Below are 14,541 nucleotides of genomic sequence, written 5' to 3' on the forward strand. Positions count from 1 at the left end.
AAAAAGATTAATTAAAACAAATAAACCAGAGGATGGGATGCGAGAAAATCAATAGGCTACATAATAGTCTACTCAATGGGTGGCTAGGTGGCGGTAGAATTAAATATTGAATTTACTTAAATAAAACTGTTCTCATTTGAACAGTTATTTCCTTATAAAATAATGGACAAATAAAAATATGCACACTAAATAAACAAAATATTTTTATTCATATCAAGTGGGGGGAGGCACAGTGTCTGCACGTAGATGTAAAAAGGTTAAAAGTCTGAGTAACACTGGAATAGCCGATAGCACCTATCAGAAGTGTGGGAGGCAGTATTGGCCATTTGGGTGGGATCCTGCAAATTGGAGGGGCATGAGGGGGACCCTCGATATGGAGGTCGGACATGGCCCATGTTTTCTCCACTCCTGTTTTAGATATAAAACTATTCTTGCCCACCAAAATACTACACAGTGTTAATAATTTTATTCTGTTTCCCCCCTGGGGTAATGCCTCTTGCCTAATTTGCAACTTTTTTTTGTAGGCTGCTGCTGATGAATACAACAGGTTGAAGGATATAAAAGCGGTAAGTAGTTTGATTGTTACTTAAGAAAACATTAAACTATAAGAAGCGTGTTACTTGTTTTTCAGTGGAATAAGTGTAACTGGCCTTGAAAAATACATAACTTGATTCTTTCAAGTCTCTGAGGTCTTTCTCCTTCCTTTGCAACTGCCCTATTTTCTCCCAGTTTGCCCTCTTTAAGAGTTTATCCTTGCTCAGAGGGGACAGGGAATGCTGAATATCTTCAGCTGAGCTAGGGAGTGTTGACGGGGTAGGTGGGTTAGTGAGGCAGATTGGTGATCCAAATAGGTGGTTTGGGTATCTCAATCACACACACAAAGCCTTCTTCTGTCTTTCCTCCATCTTTAAGCAGTTGGGATGCCAGGGACTTGCTTTAACAAGCGCACAAACACACACATTCAGTAGTTTTTTGTGGGTTTTTTGGGCTATGTGGCCATGTTCCAGAAAAGTTTCTTCCTGACGTTTCGCCAGCATCTGTGGCTGGCATCTTCAGAGAATACTTTGCCTGGAAAAATTGGGTGTATATAAACTGTGTGAGCCTGGGAATGCAGGAGTGATTTGCATGTGTATTGTTCTGTGCTGATGGCTGGCCTCAGGCTGGGAGGCTAATGCAAATGAGGATTAATGTCTGCTAATTGGTGATTATTATCTGCTGGGAAAGCCCCTGACTCTGAATGGTTTCCCATTTGCATTTGCTGAGTCCTTATTTTGCTATTCCTCAGGACTGGTAGCCAAATTTTGTTCACTTTAAGGGTTTCTTCTTTCCGGTTGAAATTGTCCAGGTGTTTGTGGATTTCAATGGCTTCCCTGTGCATCCTGAAATACCTTCCCTTTGGGTGGCTGCTTTTACCATACATCAAAGGAGTCACAGACAGAATAGGCAAAGTGGTGAGGAAGCACAACCTTCAAATGGTTTACAAACCGACGAAGAAAATCCAACAAATGCTTTGCTCGGCCAAGGACCAGAGAGACCCACTCACAGCTGCAGGAGTTTACTGCATACCATGCAGCTGCGGACAAGTCTACATAGGGACCACCAAATGCAGCATGCAAACCAGAATCAAGGAACAGGAGAGACACTGCAGACTGGGCCAGTCAGAAAAATCAGCAGTAGCAGAACGTGCCACAAACCATCCGGGGCATTAAATACTGTATGAAAACACTGAAGTTCTGGACCATGCCAACCACTACCATGTCAGGATGCACAGGGAAGCCATTGAAATCCACAAACACCTGGACAATTTCAACCGGAAAGAAGAAACCCTTAAAGCCCCATGACGAAAAAACAACAACAACAAAACCAGCCCCCCCTCCTCTTCCTGCTGCTTTCACTGCCGAACCCTGTTTCCCAGTTAGCCAAGTCAGACAGCAGCAGCAGCAGGACTCATCTCTCCTGCCACTCAGTGACTGGAGTATGAGCAAGCAACTCTGAGGAGCATCCTATCAATATTTCCCACTCCCTGAGGGCAAAATGAGCAAGTGCCCAGAGAAGGAAACACCGATCTCCCGCATGCAACAGCTCATGATTGCCATTGTGTCCAGGCTGGATAAGTGCACAGGACTAGCCACAGCTTCAGGAAATGGGAGTTGGCAGCAGTGGTTGTAACCAAGTAATAATTGAGTCTGCAGCTGCTGTTGCTGCCACTTCCTCTTCTGGCAGTGTGCTACTTTCATCTGCACTGGTGGGACCAGCCAAGGCAAAAAGAGTAAGGTGCAATTCAAATTCCTCTGCAACAGCAAGCAGCCCTTTTCTTTTTTGCAACACCAGGAGCTGGCGCTTAGGGTGCAGGAAGGGATCATTGTGAGTCGTGCTATCTGGTGCTGCTTTGTGGCCAATCAATGAGACTCCTTTGAGCAGACACACATGCAAGCTGAGAAGCACATGTATTGGCTCAAGCAGCCCTACCAGTGTGATGGGACCAGTGACTGAAACACAGAAGAGAGGCAATGCAACTGGGGAGTAATAGACATAAGCAATTCCCCCAAAGTGGCACTTTCCCTCCGAGCCTTGGCCAAGAGCCAGAGCCAGCAGGGCTTAGGTCCTGCCTGTCATCTCCTTATACATAACATAAACACACACACAAATATAAATATGTTGCAAATATTCCATATTCTAAAGCAATCCAAAGTCCAAAACACTTCTGATCCCAAGCATTTTGAATAAGGGTGACTCAACCTGTACTTACAGTTGATAGAAAATTGCTGCTTTGTTCCTCCAGAGCTTGTGGTACATTTCAGAGACGTGTTGCTCAGGTCAAGCCCCTGCTATTTGGTGAAGCAGGTTTTGGTGACAACCTTTTGGTCAGTAATGTCAGCCAAAATGTGTTGACCCTGTGGATCTATAACAACCCAAGACTGTAGATCTAGCCCTGTAAGACGGGGGATGCCACCTTAACCATCAGAGGTGAATTCTATCTCATTTACTCTTAGGTAGCTGTATAATCTAATTTTAAATATCTTAGGCTGGCATCCCATACAGTATCTCCTGTACCAACGGGACTTCAGAGTAGAGAGGTATAGCCTGGATTACACGGTTAAAGTAATAGTGGCTATATCTGGATGCTATCATTTGTGAACATTGGAATGATGTGTTATGGCAAAATAATAACATTAATGAACAAGCACTATCATTCTATAACATGTATATCCAATAATGACACAGAACTAAGGAAGTAGGGGCACATACTTACTTGCCTTCCCCCTCAATGCATTTTCTGTCATTACCTTCTAAAAATATTTTTTGAAAATATAATAATACTTCTATTCCTGGACACAGCATTTTTCATCCCAAATAGATTGATAGTACAAAGGTTGTTTGTGGCGGCTTGCATGCTGATTGTGTGGGGCAGCTGCTGAACACTCTGACCATGGTTGGTAGATATTCTCTGTTAATGGTGCAACATATCATAATTATCCCAATCTAGTTTCACGTTATGAATATGACATCTTGCTGAGTTTTTAATACTAAGGCATGGAGATATCTTGTATTACCACCTTGCACTTTACAGGTATTGTATTTTTGGCCTTGTCAGTCCAAAAAGGAATGTTTTGCAAACTGTTCTGCGCTTTGTCTCAATAAATCTTCCCGCACATATTCAAAGTTGAATAAGGCGTACTTTGTATACTGTTAGGAAATTCAGGAATTTGAACTTCTGTATAGATTATCCAATTTCAGTATAGCTTCACTTTTGTCAACATGCATCACATTGATTAAATAACGTAGTATATAAGTTGTATTTATGTAATATTCTTAACACTGAAGATGATTTCTTCCTCTTCCATATTAATCTCACATTGCATTTTGTATTTAGTCAGCAGATTATAAGAATCGAAAAGCATACTGCAAGATGCTGAAGAGTAAGTTGTCACACATCAAAAGGATGGTCACTGAATATGACAGACAGAAGTCATAACAAGAAGGAAGAAAATTGGTCCGCATGACCAAATATGTTAATATTCATCAAGCTGCAATATGATTATGTTGGACTACAGGCAATGGGAACCTTTGTTTGTTTCTACTTCACAATTATGTCACTTGTGCCATGTTATTATGAAGTATGAACTTTGGCACTCAGTGTATGGGACTTCATCTAGTTTCACAAAGTCAAGGAATTTCACGATTCTTTACATCAGGTTTGTCTATTTTAATACCATATAGTGGACATTGTATCTGTTTTTCCTCCATGTTTTCCGTGCTCTATTTTCCTTATCAATCTCGTGGCTCCTGACACAAATCCATTCAATCCCTTCCTGAAGAGTTCTTGCCACATTATATTATTCCAATGACATTCATAATGTAAGCTGGGTGCTTTCTCTTTGTATTAAAAATGCAGCAAATAATTTTCTCCATCTGGGCCACATGTTAATGTCAAGTTAATGGAAATTATATTTTGAATTGCATGAAGTGTCGAAATGGAGCCAATGTTCATCATCTAGAATGTGATGTCACCAAAGACAATGTGAAACTGAATGTAAATATATCTAATATTTTTTTTAAAAAATCTGTTTGTATTTTAAATGATTTTATTGTACACATATAGAATTGAGGAACAAAATGTTTTGACTTGAATATGGTATGTTTGTTAACTCTGTATGTTCCTATGATTTGTGTCTGTGTGTGCAAGACTGCAATTCTGCACACAATTACCTGGGAGTGAATTCCATTGAGGTCAGCAGAGGTTACACATGTTAAGATTCTGCTGAAAATTATTAGCCAAAGTCAGCTTGATTCTTCTTATTTGCCAAAACGTTTAAACCACTCTGCAGTGTAAGAGATTTATTATAGCCAAAGAAAATGGAAACCAAAGTAGAGTAGCATCTTTTTACAAAACTTTTAATGTTTCTTTTAAATGCTATGATTAATTATTCGGAAAGAAAGGAAGCAGTAAAATTTAACCCTTTTTTGTATTCATTGAAATCCTATGCTCTGTTAGGTCATGTACTGTCCTCAATATAAGGTCCATTGCTAATTCAAAAGCCATTGATTTTGAAATAGATGAGGGAAAGGTTTGGTTTCTAATAGATGCTATTCTGACACCAGGTGGACTTTCAGCAGTCCAATGAATTTGGCTCATACTTAATCCTGTTTAGAGCAAGTTTGCTGAAATCAGTGGGGCTTAAGTTAGTCATGATTAACAACCCATTGATTTCCATACTCTAAACAGGGCTAAGATCTGGATCCAACCCAATGTTTGTAAGGATCTCAGTAATGAAAATATCAGAACAAGTCGACTTCTTTAAGAGTGAATTTTTTTAAACAGTGCTTTTATAACATGTCTTAATTAGAATGTAGTAATTGTGTACATAAGTCTGTTTTTTAGTTGTTTTTAAAATAACATCAATAAAATTATTTCAACTTTTGGATATGCTGAAACATTAATAATTAATATTAAGATGAGAGTGTTTGGATTTATTACATTTACAGCATGGCCCATTCTTTAGGCCTTGAAGAGATAAAATTCATGTTAGCTTTCAGAGGGGTAATTGTGTTAATGTGCTACAGTAGAAACAAAAAGCCTTGTGGTAGCTAAAAGACCAACAGATTTATTCCAAGACAAGCTAGAACTCTATGGAGTTTATCACACTCCTTACTTTCTGCTCTGCTCCCGTTGCGTAAATGTCACCCATCTGTGATGGGAGCCTCCTGGTGAGATTGCGGATGGCTCAATGCTTCCATTTTCGTCATGGAAGTGTTACCGTGTTTTAAAAAGGGCTCCCTTTTAAACACTTACGATAACACTTCCATGATGAAAACGGAAGCGTTGTGCCATCCGTGATCCCACCAAGAGGCTCCTGTTACAGATCGGTGACATTTACACGATTGGAGCAGAGAGGAAGGTATGGAGTGTGATAAACTCCTACAGCTCCATCTCTTCAAGGTAAGCCAGGGTGTATCTTTAGTACCTTTTGAAGTAGGTTGGAAGTCAGTTGCTTTTAAAATACAGTAAAATAGAGTATAGTTTTAATGAATTTCAGAAATATAATATCCTAACAATAACTAAAAAAAGAAGTTTAGAGGTGTGGGAGATACATGGGACTTCATAATATTGCTTAATCTTGGCTGCCCATTAATTTCCAGGCACAGTATAAGATGTTGGTGTTGACCTTGCCTGGGTCCAGCCTACTTGCAAGAGCACCTACTTCCATATAATCTGCCCTACGCACTTAGGTCCTCTGGGGAAAATTTACTGCAGCCAACAAAGACTGTGTTGGCTGCTGTTACCTAGAAGGCCTTTTCATCTGCTGCTCCCAAATTTTGGAATGGCCTGTTGGAGGAGATCTGACATATTACCAACCTTGACAGCTATAAAAAGGCTGTCTAGATGGATCTTTTCCAATAGGCCTTGCTTAAATAATTGACTCTGTCGCCCCCACTGATATGGACCATTCAAGATGTCCTGTTTCCTATCTCTAATTGTTTTAATGATTGCAATTGCATTTTATTATTGTCATATTGGAATTATTATGTTGATTTGTTTTAAGGAGGGAGGGGATAGTGGGGTTTATTTTATTATATTGTATGGATTTTATTGTTGTAAGCCGCGTTGATCTTATTGGAGAGGTAGGGTAGAAATAAATGTTGTTGTTATTATTATTATTATTGACTCTTAACTTGCCATCTAGGCAGAAGATCTCATGAAAGTTTTTTCTGTGAGTACTAGGCAATTCCCAGAGAAGGAATTTGGTTGACAGTTTAATACTATTCTAATCAGAACTTTTTGTATGTTTTTTAACGTGTTGTTTTTGTTTGTTTGTTTGTTTGTTTGTTTGTTTGTCATTTCCTCTGTTTTGTAAGCTATCTTTTCACCAGCTTTGGGAAAAGGGTATAAATGGATGGATGGATGGATGGGATAACTGGATGGAAATAAAAAAACTAGCCTGTCCACCCTGAGAGGACCTGATCATACAAATTCCTGGGTATTCTGGCAGGTACCTGTTTAACATCAGCTTGAGTCATAAAGCATCTATCTTGGATATGTAGTAATGCCCTTTGTGCTATCTATAGGAACCTGTGAGAGGGGCATGTTCATTGTACAGAGGCATTTCTAGAGATCACTGGGGATAGGGATAGGGATTTAGGTGTGTAAAATCTTACCACATTATGAAGCTAGGAAAGTAGAGGACCAAGAGAGTATCTTTTCAAGGATAGAACTCTGCATGAATAGTGCCCCTTTAAGTGATATTCATCTGATATAAATTCAGATTCATGTCTTTCAGCAGCAGATAAAGGCATTTCTATTTGCCCAGTTCTTTGAGCATGTTAACTGGCTTCATGTTTACTGTTCTCTTCTGGTTTTTAGTTCTACTTTACTGCCCTGCTTTGTTTGTCTAGGGTGACTGTTTGTACTCTTACAGTTTATGATCCTGCTGTGAGAGCTTGTTAGCAGAAGCATGGCACTTCTTAAACATAAATAAAAGCAAATAATTTACAGACGAAGGGAACTGCGGCTGTCAAGAAGTATAGCTGTGTATTCTTTGTAAGCTTTATTCTAATTCAGATGTCAACATGGGTGTGGGTATCAAAGCTTAACAACCATTTCCGGAATGTGAAGAGTCTCTTCTGAATCACATAACTCTCAAATTAAAGCAACCATCTATGTAAATCTATAGAAAGTAACTGGTCATAAGTCATAGGCATGATAAGATATGAACCTCTGTCTTCAAAGGTGATGGATTTCTGCCAGTTGCTGAGGAGTAAACAGCAGGAGGTAGCTTGTGGCACTTCCCTGAAGCCTTTTGTGGTACAGTTGAAAATAGGATGCTGGACTAGACTAGTTTTGTCCAGCAGCTCTTAGACTTCACACAACACCTTTCTATTTGTCCAGAAAACAAACAAGGAACAAGTAAGTCTCTCCCATGCAGCTGTGGACAGGCCCCTTCATAAGATTAAAAAGAACTTTCACTGGAAGAGGATGACTTTACATACCACATTGTTCTACATCAACCATAACATGATGCATACAAATGGCAAACATAAGTGTGTTCTTCATTTGCTTCCCATACTTCTATTCTGCATTCCCATGAAAATGAAGGTATTAGCAATAACAAACTCAAAATTATAAATTACAGTTAACATGTATTTAAATAATACCCACATCAATAGTCATACATATTATAGTACTCAAAGACAGTGCATTAGAAATGGTTAGTGAAAAGACAAACTTGTTGGAAAGGAAAGAGGAGTTGTGGAAGCATGATGAATAAAGAGCCAGCATAGTGTAGTGTTTTGAGACTAGGATTCAAATCCCCACTGAGACATGGAAGCTCACTTGTTGACCCTGAGCAAGTCATACCCTCAAAGGAAGGTAAAGGCAAGTCTACTCAGAGCAAATCTCACCACGAAAATCTTATGGTAGGTTTGCCTTAGAGTTGCTATAAATTGGAAATGATTTGGAGATACGCAACAACAAATGAATAAGGTCTATGACAAATAATCACACCTAATTATCATAATATAGAATCTTAAAGTTGGAAGATACAAGAAGAGACATCTAGACAACTAAAGCATTACTGAAAGTTGACCATGCCTGAAACACTGGATATCTTTTTTGTGCATACACATTATTTTAAACATATAATGACATTTTAGTGTTGGAAGACTTTTGACTACAGTATTCCATATCATTCAGATGTTAGCACTGGGATAAAATTATCTGTGCCCTGGCACTGAAACAAAAATGTATGGAGATTTGCTGATCATTTATGGAGGAGAGTCTGAATATACATATATCAGCTGGGTCAACTGGATATGTCTTGCAGGTTTCCTGCACAAAGGAAAAAATAAAATTGACTAACAGGCAACTTATGATGCTGCTTTGGTAATGAGGAATATGTAAACAGTCAGCCCTACCCCATAAGAAAAATGTTTAAATACCAGAGCAGTAATGCAAACAGTCCTCACCCAGTTTTAGATTGAGTCAGAAAGGAAAACTGGGGGAGGGGACTGAAGAGTTGAACTCAAACATTTCATAATTTCTGATGAATATTAACAAAATCCTACTGCCTTGCAACAAATGAATGATGCAAAAATTATTAATTGCTGGGAGGGATAGGGCATCTGGAATCTGAAGGACTGCTCAGGATTAGAATTATGCAAATAAACTGCAGAGTGTTATTCTGAAAAGCTAGTTTTAGCACATACCATGGACAGGGACATATCGTGCCTTCAGAAATACCTTATACAAATGTGAAAAGGTAAATGATGAGCTATTACTGAAGACAGTTAAAATATTTTTAAGCTGCTGTAAACACATTCTAGTTCTTTAAAAGAAAGATTGTGTGGAACTATAAAATTAGACGGGCATGTCATGATGCGTGTTTAGGATTGTTTAGTTCTGTAATAAAGTATGCCATGAAAAGTGTGCAGATTATAATCAGAAAATCTTAAAAGTGTGTGTGTGTGTTTGTGTTTAAAGTTTCATTTAAAATACAATAAACATTGAGATGAATGGAATTTTGGCACACGTCAGAAGATTAGTTTCCCTAAACCTTTTAACCACTTTCTGATCTCTTTAATAAACAATTGAGGATGGCATATGTCAAACATGCATCTACCATTGAAGCACTTTGCTATTAAGAAATAGTGTAAATGTTTGTGAATCAGTGAAACTGTACTCTGGGAAGAGGGATAGGTGGGTGTGGTATTATCACTTGAAATCATTGAGTTGGAAGGGATTCCAAGGGCCAGCTAGTTCAACTCCCTGCCAGTGTAAGCATCGATCACTAAAAGCACTGTATAACCACTTCCATCAAAGGAGAGCCCACCACCTTTTGAGATAGTCTATTCTGTTGTCTCTTGTTGTCATGAAATCCTTCCTAATGTTTGATGAGAATCCCCTTTTTTGGATATTTGAACCAATTTGAATCTATTGGTTTTGGTTCTAGCCTCCAGAACAGCAGAAAACATGAATTCCATCTTCTTTCACAACAATGCTTCATATGGCTATAGTATCTCTCCAAAATTCAATTTTGGTTATATTACAGCAGTGAAGGGGGCTGTGTAACTAACCACAAAAACTAATTATTTCTTCATATGCACCTTAGTATGTTGGCGGAAATTGACATCTAAACCAGGGATGGACAGCTTGTAGCTCTTCAGTTATCAGAGTGCAATTTCATACCCTCCAACGTTTTCACAGATGAAAACCAGGACATGTGCTCAATGTGTGGTCAAGGTGGCAAAGGTTATTAATGAGGAAGGAAAAAAACCAAGCTAGGAGAGGCTGCAGGAGTTTGCCTTTTCCCGAGCCCACTGGGAAAGGCAAGACTCTACCCCTCTTCTCCCTGCTGAGCTAACTGAGGCAAACTACTTTTGCACATTGAACTCAACTAGCAAAGACTGAATAAGTGGAGAACAAAGAGAGACAGTGGTAGGAAGAGAAGGAAACTAGGATGTTTCTAAAGAGCCTGGGGAAAAAAAGTGTGAAGAGACTAGATTAATTAACCTTGACAAACTGGGACAATTGGAGGGTCTGCAGCTCCCAAATTTGACTGCTCCTGGCCTTAGCTAATAAGATCTCTTATAATTTCTGTTGTTGTTGTGTGCCTTCAAGTTGTTTCTGACTTATGGCGATCCTAAGATGAAACTATCATGTCGTTTCCTTGGCAATATATATTCATAGGAGGTTTGCCATTCCCCTTCCCTGAGGCTGAGAGAATGTGACCTGGCCAAGGTCACCCAGTGGGTTTCATGGAATTGAACCCTAGTCTCCAGAGTGATGGTCCCAACACTCAAACCACTACACCACACCAGCTCAGTCTCTCACAGTTTACAAGATCTTTATTACTGGATTGAATTTAATTTTTTAAAAAAATTGTTAGATATCCCATGGCTATCTCTGCTAAAAAGAAATGTCGACAATACTCACTTGAGTATCTTGGCTATGGATTTATTCCATCACTACAAGACCACACAATACCTATGTGTTTGATATGTATGACTACACTTTCCAATGACAGTATGTGTCCATATGTTTCCATCACAGGTAACCAGATGTGTCACCACTGGAAAGCATGATGGTTTTAAAATGTTTCCTTCTTGATCCATATCCTTCACACTCCCATGCAAACAAGCAATTACTAGATGGGTCTGTGTTGTTGCACTCTTTCTCCCAGTTAAGATTGATTTGATGATTTCTGGAACTACCCTGTTCCTAAATCAGTGGCTGAATCCACACTGCATAAATAATCCAGTTCGACACCACTTTAACTGCCATGGCTCCATACTATGGAATTCTGGGAATTGTAGCTTTGTAAGACATTTAGTCTTCTCTGTCAGAGAGCTCTGGTATCATGACAAACTACAAACTCCCAGAATTCCATTGTATGGCAGCATGGCAGTTAAAGTGGTGTCAAACTGGATTATTTATGCAGTGTGGATGCAACCAAATGATTTTAAAACTCCACAACCTCAGAGCTTCAGGCATTTTTACAAGCAAAAGGTTTCTAGTTGGGACACCAATGTGTTTTGAAACCATACTATTTTTTTAAAAGACGGTAAAACCCAGGCCTGTTTATTTGCTTCCTTTTATATTTCCAGGATAGCTGGTGTAAACAATCCATTCCTCCACTGACAGAGTTGAGAAAAATGCAATTTGTTAATATCTGATCATACGTGTCTATCATGCTGAGTACCAAAGCATCTTGTTTGGACATGCAAGTCCATGAATTCAGTTACTGGTCAGCAAAATGTATCACAATGTTCTCCATCGTACAGTGAGATTCTGCTTGGAAGTTACATTTTATTGTAAGAGATGACATTTTATGGTGGTAAGAGTTTGGGAAAGACATATTTTGGAGTTCTTTTGCTACAAACAAGTTGGTAGTGACTTTCTTTCCCTCTTCTCCTAAACAGTCTGGAGGAAAGAGAAAATTAAAACATTGATTCCAACTGTGTCAAAACATACTTCACAGCTTCAAAACCAAGGCCATCCCATAGTTCATAGTGAGACTTCTGACTCAAGCAGCAATGAAAGGGCAGCAAATTGTTACTTGTTTAATTATTGTATTTTACTGTCATGCACCGGGAAAGGAAAAACAATATGGTTGGCTTTGGATACTATACATCTTGATGTGGGTGGCTGACTCACCATTTGCTGCTCTGCTTAAGGCAATAAGATATCTTTGCTTGCCCTTGTTGAAAATAAATTCCTTAAGGCATACTAGAATTTCTGCCTGTCCCTTTTTAATGTTACTTCTGAAAAGGATGAAATGGAACTATAAGCATTGATAGTCCTCCTGTCCTTTCATTTAAACCAGTCAAATGGGGTAACAAGACAGAAGTAAGGATGTGAAAATAGAGCTGTTATGCCACAATAATTACAACTTAAGCTACAAAATAATTGCTTTCTTTGTGGCATTATATGACAAAAAGGAGAAGGTTGCATGAAGAAGCTTTGTTTCCTGTTGACTTGTGCTGCCACACTGCAGAATGAATGCAGTTTGACATTGCTTTAACTGCCATGGCTCCATCCTATGGAATCCTAGGATTTGTAGTTTGTTGGGGCAACAGCCCTTTACTGACAGAGGAGGCTAAATATCTCACAAAACTACAAATCCCAGGCTTCCATAGTGTTGAGCCATGGTAGTTAAAGTGGTGTCGAACTGCATCAAATCTGCAGTGAAGATGCAACAGGCAGCCCCATAGCACTTTTAAGCTTGCAACAATGCTATGCCACCCATCCGAGAGTATAGGAAATCTGTTTAAATCAAACAAAACTCTGGAGAAGAAGGACTTCCGTTTAAAATTGGAGACTATGGCTTAACCTTTGACTCGCTTAATATTTCTCACAGGAAGCAAGTATAGAAGAACAATGGAACCAGATAGTGAGTTGCCCTCGGGTATAGAAACTGTGTAAAGAATGACGCACCATGAACTGTCCCTAGATCTAGCGTAAAATTTAACCACTCCCAATCCAACTTCCAATAGAAAAAAATATAGATCGTATACAGGGATGTAGCCATAGATTCCAAAATATAAGTGATATATGTTTCAGCTCCCTAAGCTACTGTATCTGCTACAGAGCCAGTGTGGCATAGTGGTTTGAGTGTTGGACTGCGACTCTGGGGACCAGGGTTTGATCCCCAATTCAGCCATGAAACCCACTGGGTGACCTTGGGCAAGTCACACCCTCTCAGCCTCAGAGGAAGGAAATGGCAAACCTCCTCTGAACAAATCTTGCCAATAAACCATTATGATGCCATAAGTTGGAAGCGACTTGAAGACACACAACAAACAAAAAAGCAATATGTTATATGGTGTAGGTATCAATTTCCATCAGAAGTGGCTACTATCTGTCCCAACATGATGTAAACTGTAAGGATTGTTGTCCTTCACTGTTGTCTATGCTGCTATGAAGGCTGATAGGACTTGCTATCCAATAACATCTGGAGGCCACTAATTCCATCCCACATTCTCTCAAAATGTTCGGGGCAGAAATATATATATATATATATATATCAAAAGAGATTTAGGATCACCTTTGAGACCATCTGAAAGAAAAAAGCTGGTGGCATGAGCATTCATAGACTTCAGCCTACTATGTGAGACTTCTTTTGGCTAGTCTGAAAGGCGCTATTAGATCTCTTCGCATATTGATTTTCCAGACTAAGGCTGCATTCGCATTGCAGAACTAAAGGACTCTGACACCACTCCATGCTATGGATTCCTGGGATCTGTAGTTTTGTGAGACATTTAGCTTTCTCTATCAGAAAACTCTGGTGTCACAACAAACTATAATTCCCAGAATTCCACAGCACTGAACCTTGACAATTAGAGTGGCGAAATAAGCCTGGATTATTTCTGCAGTGCACTATTTCATTATTATGCATTATTTTATAATTATGCATTCTTATTATTTAATTTTTATGCATTATTATGCAGTGGATTATTTCTGCAGTGCGGATGCAGCCTCGCACAGCATTGTGTTGTGTACCACAGTAGTGGTGTAATGGTTTGAGCATTGGACTACGACTCTGGAGACCAGGGTCTGAATCCCCACTTGATCATGTAAACCCACTGGGTGACCTTGGGCGAGTCACACATTCTCAGCCTCAGAGGAGGCTGGCCATGGCAAACCGCCTCTGAACAAATCTTGCCCAGAAAACCCCATGGGGATAGGCTCTCCTTAGGGTTGTCACAAGTCAGAAACAACTTGAAGGCACACAACAACAACAACGGTAGAATTCAAAGACATAGCCGTGTTAGTCTGTAGAATCAGTATGTAGAGAAATCTTGTAGCTCCCTTGAGACTCACTGAAAGAAAGAAGTTGGCAGCATGAGCTTTCATAGAGTTAACTCTACTTCTTCAGATGCATTTGGTGGAGTGGAAGATTATATATATATATATATATATATATATATATATGCATGCCATTGGTACGTGTGTGTATATATGTGTGTGTGTACACACATATACAGTACATATACACAGTATGTATATCCTGTATATCTATATCAACCTCTGTCTGTCCCTGGCTT

At 39.2% G+C, this 14,541-nt stretch overlaps 1 protein-coding gene across 2 annotated transcripts in view; it reads left to right on the forward strand.

Moving 5' to 3' along the window:
* LOC149323898 (occludin-like) overlaps positions 1–6,628 on the forward strand; it is a 38,692-nt gene extending 32,064 nt beyond the window's left edge. For both annotated transcript variants that reach the window (XM_089493894.1, XM_089493901.1), the window contains exons 8-9: positions 525–566; positions 3,875–6,628. In XM_089493894.1, coding sequence (XP_089350020.1) covers positions 525–566; positions 3,875–3,976 — 144 coding nt within the window. In that variant the 3' untranslated portion in view covers positions 3,977–6,628. The remainder of the gene's footprint in view (positions 1–524; positions 567–3,874) is intronic.
* The last annotated feature ends 7,913 nt before the right edge of the window (positions 6,629–14,541 follow it).

This window comes from Sceloporus occidentalis, unplaced genomic scaffold (assembly GCF_023333645.1).
Source record: "Sceloporus occidentalis isolate IW3139 unplaced genomic scaffold, rSceOcc1.0.p SCAF_1, whole genome shotgun sequence".
In the NCBI taxonomy this organism is placed as follows: domain Eukaryota; kingdom Metazoa; phylum Chordata; class Lepidosauria; order Squamata; family Phrynosomatidae; genus Sceloporus; species Sceloporus occidentalis.